The sequence below is a fragment of the Hemibagrus wyckioides genome, linkage group LG20, assembly GCF_019097595.1.
Source record: "Hemibagrus wyckioides isolate EC202008001 linkage group LG20, SWU_Hwy_1.0, whole genome shotgun sequence".
NCBI classification, from domain to species: domain Eukaryota; kingdom Metazoa; phylum Chordata; class Actinopteri; order Siluriformes; family Bagridae; genus Hemibagrus; species Hemibagrus wyckioides.
Window position 1 is genome coordinate 21,901,685 of NC_080729.1, and position 9,229 is coordinate 21,910,913.

The 9,229-nt window shown below is 43.5% G+C and overlaps 1 protein-coding gene across 5 annotated transcripts; it reads right to left on the reverse strand.

Moving 5' to 3' along the window:
* On the reverse strand, positions 1-8,573 carry LOC131370530 (tissue factor-like). Of its 5 annotated transcripts, none has more exons than XR_009207427.1 (7): positions 8,366-8,573; positions 7,818-7,929; positions 5,689-5,873; positions 5,404-5,582; positions 4,462-4,630; positions 2,780-4,102; positions 1-274 (listed from the first exon to the last, which is right to left on the reverse strand). XR_009207427.1 is itself a non-coding variant. In XM_058417852.1 (6 exons), exons 1-6 carry the CDS (start codon positions 8,418-8,420, stop codon positions 3,936-3,938), a joined length of 867 nt encoding a protein of 288 aa, XP_058273835.1. In that variant the 5' UTR covers positions 8,421-8,573; the 3' UTR covers positions 2,481-3,935. The 5 variants fall into 5 exon arrangements, 1 of the variants encoding a protein (XP_058273835.1); XR_009207426.1 differs by having other exon boundaries at positions 2,768-4,102; XR_009207425.1 differs by lacking the exon at positions 1-274 and adding an exon at positions 2,482-2,755 and having other exon boundaries at positions 2,898-4,102.
* Positions 8,574-9,229: the final 656 nt, after the last annotated feature.

The window sequence follows — 9,229 nt, forward strand, 5'->3', positions numbered from 1 at the left end:
TCAATACACCTCAACACACCTCAACACACACCTCAATACACCTCAACACACCTCAACACACACCTCAATACACCTCAACACACACCACAACACACACCTCAACACACACCTCAATACACCTCAACACACACCTCAACACGCCTCAACACACCTAAACACACACCTCAACACACACCAACACACACCTCAACACGCCTCAACACACACCTAAACACACACCTCAACACACCTCAGCACACACCTCAACACACACCTCAATACACACAACACACACCTCAACACACACCTCAATAAACACCTCAATACTTACACACACACACCTCAACACACACCTCAACACACACCTCAATACACCTCAACACACCTCAACACACCTCAACACACACCTCAACACACACCTCAATACACCTCAACACACCTCAACACACACCTCAATACACCTCAACACACCTCAACACACACCTCAATACACCTCAACACACACCTCAACACACACCTCAATACACCTCAACACACCTCAACACACACCTCAACACACACCTCAACACAAACCTCAATACACCTCAACACACACCTCAACACACATCTCAACACACACCTCAATACACCTCAACACACCTCAATACACCTCAACACACCTCAACACACACCTCAATACACCTCAACACACACCTCAATACACCTCAACACACCTCAACACACACCTCAATACACCTCAACACACACCTCAATACACCTCAACACACACCTCAACACACACCTCAATACACCTCAACACACACCTCAACACACACCTCAACACACACCTCAATACACCTCAACACACCTCAATACACCTCAACACACCTCAATACACCTCAACACACACCTCAATACACCTCAACACACCTCAACACACACCTCAATACACCTCAACACACACCTCAACACACACCTCAACACACACCTCAATACACCTCAACACACCTCAATACACCTCAACACACACCTCAACACAAACCTCAACACACCTCAACACACCTCAACACACACCTCAATACACCTCAACACACACCTCAACACACACCTCAATACACCTCAACACACCTCAATACACCTCAACACACCTCAACACACACCTCAACACAAACCTCAATACACCTCAACACACACCTCAACACAAACCTCAATACACCTCAACACACATCTCAACACACACCTCAATACACCTCAACACACCTCAACACACACCTCAATACACCTCAACACACCTCAATACACCTCAACACACCTCAACACACACCTCAATACACCTCAACACACCTCAACACACACCTCAATACACCTCAACACACACCTCAACACACACCTCAATACACCTCAACACACCTCAATACACCTCAACACACACCTCAATACACCTCAACACACCTCAACACACACCTCAATACACCTCAACACACACCTCAATACACCTCAACACACCTCAACACACACCTCAATACACCTCAACACACACCACAACACACACCTCAACACACACCTCAATACACCTCAACACACACCTCAACACACACCTCAACACGCCTCAACACACCTAAACACACACCTCAATACACCTCAACACACCTCAACACACACCTCAACACACACCTCAGCACACCTCAACACACCTCAACACACCTCAACATACACCTCAATACACCTCAACACACCTCAACACACACCTCAATACACCTCAACACACACCTCAATACACCTCAACACACCTCAACACACACCTCAATACACCTCAACACACACCTCAATACACCTCAACACACACCTCAACACACACCTCAATACACCTCAACACACACCTCAACACACACCTCAACACACACCTCAATACACCTCAACACACCTCAATACACCTCAACACACCTCAATACACCTCAACACACACCTCAATACACCTCAACACACCTCAACACACACCTCAATACACCTCAACACACACCTCAACACACACCTCAACACACACCTCAATACACCTCAACACACCTCAATACACCTCAACACACACCTCAACACAAACCTCAACACACCTCAACACACCTCAACACACACCTCAATACACCTCAACACACACCTCAACACACACCTCAATACACCTCAACACACCTCAATACACCTCAACACACCTCAACACACACCTCAACACAAACCTCAATACACCTCAACACACACCTCAACACAAACCTCAATACACCTCAACACACATCTCAACACACACCTCAATACACCTCAACACACCTCAACACACACCTCAATACACCTCAACACACCTCAATACACCTCAACACACCTCAACACACACCTCAATACACCTCAACACACCTCAACACACACCTCAATACACCTCAACACACACCTCAACACACACCTCAATACACCTCAACACACCTCAATACACCTCAACACACACCTCAATACACCTCAACACACCTCAACACACACCTCAATACACCTCAACACACACCTCAATACACCTCAACACACCTCAACACACACCTCAATACACCTCAACACACACCACAACACACACCTCAACACACACCTCAATACACCTCAACACACACCTCAACACACACCTCAACACGCCTCAACACACCTAAACACACACCTCAACACACACCAACACACACCTCAACACGCCTCAACACACACCTAAACACACACCTCAACACACCTCAGCACACACCTCAACACACACCTCAATACACACAACACACACCTCAACACACACCTCAACACACACCTCAACACACACCTCAATAAACACCTCAATACTTACACACACACACCTACACACCTCAACACACACCTCAATACTTACACACACACATACACACCTCAACACACACCTCAATACACACCTCAACACACACCTCAACACACACCTCAATAAACACCTCAATACTTACACACACACACCTACACACCTCAACACACACCTCAACACACCTCAACACACACCTCAATACACCTCAACACACACCTCAACACACCTCAACACACACCTCAACACACACCTCAACACACACCTCAATACACCTCAACACACACCTCAACACGCCTCAACACACACCTCAACACACACCAACACACACCTCAACACACACCTCAACACACCTCAGCACACACCTCAACACACACCTCAACACACACCTCAACACACACCTCAACACACACCTCAATACTTACACACACACACCTACACACCTCAACACACACCTCAATACTTACACACACACCTCAACACACCTCAGCACACACCTCAACACACACCTCAATACACACAACACACACCTCAACACACACCTCAATAAACACCTCAATACTTACACACACACCTACACACCTCAACACACCTCAATACTTACACACACACCTACACACCTCAACAGACACTTCAATACACACCTCAACACACACCTCAACACCTCAATACACACCTGAATACTTAACTCAACGAGTAACATAACAACAATGTAATGTACATTAGAGTTTAACATACAAAAATATAAACATAAAAATATAAACATATAAAAATATAAACATAAAAATATAAACATATAAAAATATAAACATAAAAATATAAACATAAAAATATAAAACTCAGAGTGTGTATTTGATCATCGCTACCATGTCAGAATCAGAATCTGGATCTGATCTGTAATAGAGATATCTGTGTGTTTTATATTTGTCTGAAATTATACTAAAGATTTAAACTGAATTATGAATCTGATCCTATTTCTGTTTCTTAGAAACTAAAGATAAGCTCTCTCTTCTCCTTCTCTTCCTCTTCTTCTTTGTCCTCCTCTTACTCCTCTTTCTCTTCCTCCTCCTTCTCTTCCTCCTCCTCTCCCTCCGCTTCCTCCTCTCTCATGAAAACGTGATTATTAACATGTCCTCTAAACCTCTTTAATGACATGACCGTCCTCTTCCTCCTCCTCCTCTTCCTCCTTCACCTGCTGTTCATTTCCTCTCCGTCTGCAGCAGCAAACCACTGTGACAGTGACCACGACGAGCAGCGACGCGATGACGAGGAGCCCAGCACTGAGCAGCACCGGGTCAATCTCTATATCACAACCGGACACACAGTACAGTCCAGATATTATTACAATACATTAAACACTCCAGTGACACACACACACACACACACACACTTACTAGAAATATTAGCTGTGTATGTGTCCTGCAGGGGGTGCTGTAGCAACATAAGGAATAAGCTGTGTATTAGTCTGCTTTCTCCAGAGACAAGAACTTTCAATTCCATTTATAACCACTGACTCATAACACACACACACACAGATAGATAGATAGATAGATAGATAGATAGATAGATAGATAGATAGATAGATAGATAGATAGATAGATGGGTGGGTGGATAATCTATTGATCTATTTATGAGATGAGATTATCTATAGGTGTGCTAACCTGTGATGAGGTTAGAGGTCAGTGCAGGTGAACACTTGGGTAACGTCCACTTAGCCAGTTTCCTGTTTGCTCTGCGAGACACGATGAACACCGAAATTCTGAAACAGTAACTGGGTCCTCGCTCCACATCGCTCATCACCACCTCACTGTCAGACACCACTATCTGCTTCTACACACACACACACACACACACAGTCACCAACATCATCACTACATCTTCACACACCACTATCTGCTTCTACACACACACACACACACACACACATATATATATACATATATACGGCTCTGGAAAAAAATACGAGCCCACTGCAAAATAATGAGTTTCTTCTGTTTTTTTCTTCCAGGGTCATGTATTGGTCAGATGAAGAGTTTTGTTTGATTTTTTGTGAACTGCTGACAATATTTCTCCTAAATTCCAAATATAACTATTGTTATTTAGAGTGTATATTTAAAGGAAATGGCAACACATCAAAATAACCCAAGATCATGCAGTATTACAGAACTTTAATAACTCAAATAAAACAAAATGTAAATCACTTGTGAATAAATTGTGTTAATGCTTTGGATAAATAACATTAAGAGATCAGTATTTGGTGGAATAACCTCGATCTGCATGTGTTTTGGCTCCATGATCTCCACCAGTTTCTCACACTGCTGTTGGGGAACTTTATATCACTCTTTTTACAAAAAAGCAAACAGCTCAGCTTTACCTGATGGTTTGTGACCATCCATCTTCCTCTTGATGACATTCCAGAGGTTTTCAGTAGGGTGAAAACCTGGAGATTGGGCAGTGGACTCTTATTTTTTTCCAGAGCTGTATATATATATATATATATATATATATATATATATATATATATATATATATATATATATATATATATATATATATATATATATATATATATATACTGGTGATAAACACACACACACACACACCTTTCCTGTACTTCCTGCTCTGTTGTACACAATGCTGTATTTGAGGTCGTGTTTAAAGACGTCTCGGAGTGTGAGGTGACGTCCGTCTCTGTACAGTGCCGTCTGCTGGTCAGCGATGTGCAGGACGATCGTATTGTTCTTATCTAACTTTACACTGAACTGTGGAGCACCGATTACAGCTGCAACACACATACACACACACACACACACACACATTCACCATTAACCATGTATTACACACACACACAAACAGACAGGGTAGAAGGGTGTAATAAACACACATACTGTCGTTATAAGGACAGAATCGTTTAGACTGAGTGGACGGAAGCTCAATGGGGTCAAAGGTCATCAGCTCTGTCAGAACATCTGCAGTGTAGGCGGCTTTAAGGTCACTGAGGTTATCTGTGAGGTCACACTCTGGATGAGAGACCCGGATACAGTGAGGATTCCTCTGTCTATCTCTCCCCACCCTGAAAACACACACACACACACTTCTTAATAATAATACTATGTGTGTAAGAGATAAGAGTAGTAACTGAAAAACTTATATATATATATATACACAGTATATACAGTGCCTTTAGAAAATCATCATACCCCTGTGTGTAATAGTGACTTTATTTCTCCTGCATCCTGAAATCAAACCCCAAATAACTTTCTAGAATAACAGGGTTGTAAAAGTCATCAGTCCCGTTATTTAAAACTTCATGAAACCACCTGGGAACCAACTGGCTTTCATTCCAGTATGTGAGTACAGACCTCAGTACGTGAGACTGGGGGATTGCAGGTCTGACACTGTGGTCAGCAATACTGGGGCACCACAAGGGACTGTTCTCTCTCTGGTCCTGTTCACCATCTACACCTTGGACTTTCAGTATAGCTCAGAGCTCTGCCACATGCAAAAGTTTGTAGACGATACTGCTATCATTGGCTGTATCAGGAAGGGACAGGAGGAAGAGTACAGAAAACTGATACAGGACTTCATTGCATGGTGTGACGTTAACCATCTGCACCTCAACGCTACAAAGACCAGGGAGATGGTGGTCAGGCCTCAACCTGAGCCTGTAACTATCAACGGGGACTGTGTGGAGTTTGTCAAGACCTACAAGTACCTTGGAGTACAGCTGGATGAAAGAATGGACTGGACTGCCAACACAGACACTCTGCGTGTGAAAGGACAGAGCCGGCTGTACTTCCTAAGAAGGCTGACTTCCTTTAACATCTGCAAAAAGCTGCTGCAGATGTTCTAACAGACTGTTGTGGCGAGTGCCCTCTTCTATGCAGCAGTGTGCTGGGGAGGCAGCATAAAGAAGAAGGACGCCTCACGTCTGGACAAGCTGGTGAGGAAGGCGGGCTCGATTGTGGGCTCAGAACTGGACAGCCTGACATCAGTGGCAGAGAGGAGGGCACTGAGCAGGAGGTCAATTTTGGTCTCATCAGACCAAAACACATTTTGCCAGAGGGTATCAGACTCTTATGAATGTGTGTGTGTGTCACACTTTTTTAGGAAAGGCATCTTTTGTGCCACCCTGTCATACAGACCAGCTTTGTGTAAAGCTTGGGAGATGTTGTCATATGCACAGACTGACCATACCCAGCCATGTAAGTCCTTCAAAGTTGCTTTTGGCCTCCTGGTAGCTTCTCTCATCAATGTCCACCTGGCTCTGTCGTCCACTTTGGACGGACGGCCTGATCTAGGCAATGTGCTAGTGGTGCCATATGCTGTCCACTTCTTAATGCCCTGAACAGTACTCTGAAGGATAGCTAAAGCCTTAGAAATGTTTTTCTAGCCTTCTCCTTACATGTGCCTCTCTGTAACTTTATCCCAGAGGTCTTTTGAAAACACGTCCTGTACCAATGCACTACTAACAGTGGAATCTTCAAGAAACAGTTTGTTTTATTCTTGAAGTAATCAACACCACTACTGATGATGTCAGGTGGGGCATTTAGCCTGGTGTTTAATCTGGCTAAATTTCTACAGGTGCTGTATATATATATATATATATATATATATATATATATATATATATATATATATATATATAGAGAGAGAGAGAGAGAGAGAGAGAGAGAGAGAGAGAGAGAGAGAGAGAGAGAGAGACTAATTTACCAGGAGAACTCAACAGTGTGGGGTTTACTCCGGTTTCCTCCCACAGTCCAAAAACATTTACATTAGGTTGATTGGTCATTCTAAATTGCCCATAGGAGTGAGTGTGAGTGTGTGTGGTTGTCTGTCTATATGTGTGGCCCTGTGATGGACTGGTGACCTGTCCAGGGCCTTTCACCCAATGTGTGCTGGGATAGCCTCCAGCAGATCCCCGTGACCCTGATTAGGAATACAGCAGGTATAGAAAATGGATGGATGGATGGAACTCCACAGTGTGTGTGTGTGTGTGTGTGAGAAAGTGATTTACCGGGAGAACTCTACAGTGTGTTTGTGGTCAGCGTCAAAGCTCCAGGTCAGGATGGTTTTAAAGTTAAATGATGTCCAGGTCAGATTCTGAGCTCGATGCAGAAGAGCAGCACCTTAGAAAAAAATCACAGAGCTGATTAATTTAATATGACCAGAGAGACTCAGTGTCCAGCGTCTTGTCCTGTTAGTCTTTCTGCATTATTCCTGAGGTTCTGTGGTTTCAATTTTTCCTGGTCATCCTTTATATTTTAAAAGGTTTTACTTTCTTTATCTTGAACGTAATCAGAGATCTTCAGAACCTCAGTAGATCACTTTATCAGTCAGTGTCTCGGTCACTCACCACTTCATGAGCTATAAACACCTTCTGATTTATTATGACATCATCCCTGAGACTGGGATTACTTCTGACCGTGTATCTGATCAAACTGAACACAAACTTTATCACAAACTACATCAACACTTAACACTGTTACACTCGACTAATATCAGTCACATAACACTGAACAAAGAGCCCTGTGTGTGTGTGTGTGTGTGTGTGTGTGTTCTTACCGGACCCTGAGCTGAAGAAGAGTAGGAGAAAGTGACACACTGAAATCCGCATCATTGCTCTGGTTAGGCTTTTACTCCGTTATAAGTGTTCAGATTAATGCCGTGTTAATAATCCTCTGGTGTGTGTGTGTGTGTGTGTGTGTTTGATTTGTAGTGCTGAGGGTTTTATTCTCCGATTTACAGGAACTGAAATCTCCTCCAGGTCATTAGCCACGCCCCCTTCTATGGACAAGCGAAATAGTGGGCGGGGCATCAGTGGGCCTAAGTCATGTAGTAAGAGTACACGTAGTTCATGAGAAATACCCCTTGATACCATATATGGTCATCCGGAGCGGCAGGCATGCAGAGAGACAGACACACACACACACACCACCGGATTGTATGAGTAAACCAGACACACTCCAGCCATAAAAATTCCATGATTCATTATATTTTAGTGATTTATTCCTCAATTAAATTCCATAAAGAGTCATTTTTAAGACTAATAACAATTATCATCAGATTTCATCTATTATCATTTCATACTTACTGAAAGTGTGTGTGTGTGTGTGTGTGTCTGAAAGTGATTGAATTTTTAGCAGTCATCATAGACGTCTGTTCTGTTCACGAGGCAGAGGTCCAGCACTAGCTGTGGTCAGTGTCTGTTAGTGTGTGTGATTGAGGAGGAGATCTGCGTCGTGACCTGCTCTGTGAGCTTAACTGTGTTTCACTTGGTCCTCCGTCCTGGTCCAGTCAGTCCAGCGGTTCAGGCCGGCGTCTTCATGAAGTAGGGAGATGAGTTGTGGCTGACCTTTCTTGAGGTGTTCTGTCACAGTGCTGTGTGTCCATCTAAAACCTCGAGGTCCAGCAGCCAGTCTGACCAGA

Excerpts from the sequence above, each read along its gene's own strand:
- LOC131370530 (XM_058417852.1), bottom strand. The coding sequence starts at position 8,420 with ATGATGCGGATTTCAGTGTGTCACTTTCTCCTACTCTTCTTCAGCTCA. Across the intron at positions 5,583-5,688 it reads ATTCTGTCCTTATAACGACA|CTGTAATCGGTGCTCCACAG; the intron begins GTATGTGTGTTT and ends TGTGTGTTGCAG. Across the intron at positions 4,103-4,461 it reads GACCTCTAACCTCATCACAG|AGATTGACCCGGTGCTGCTC; the intron begins GTTAGCACACCT and ends GTTGTGATATAG.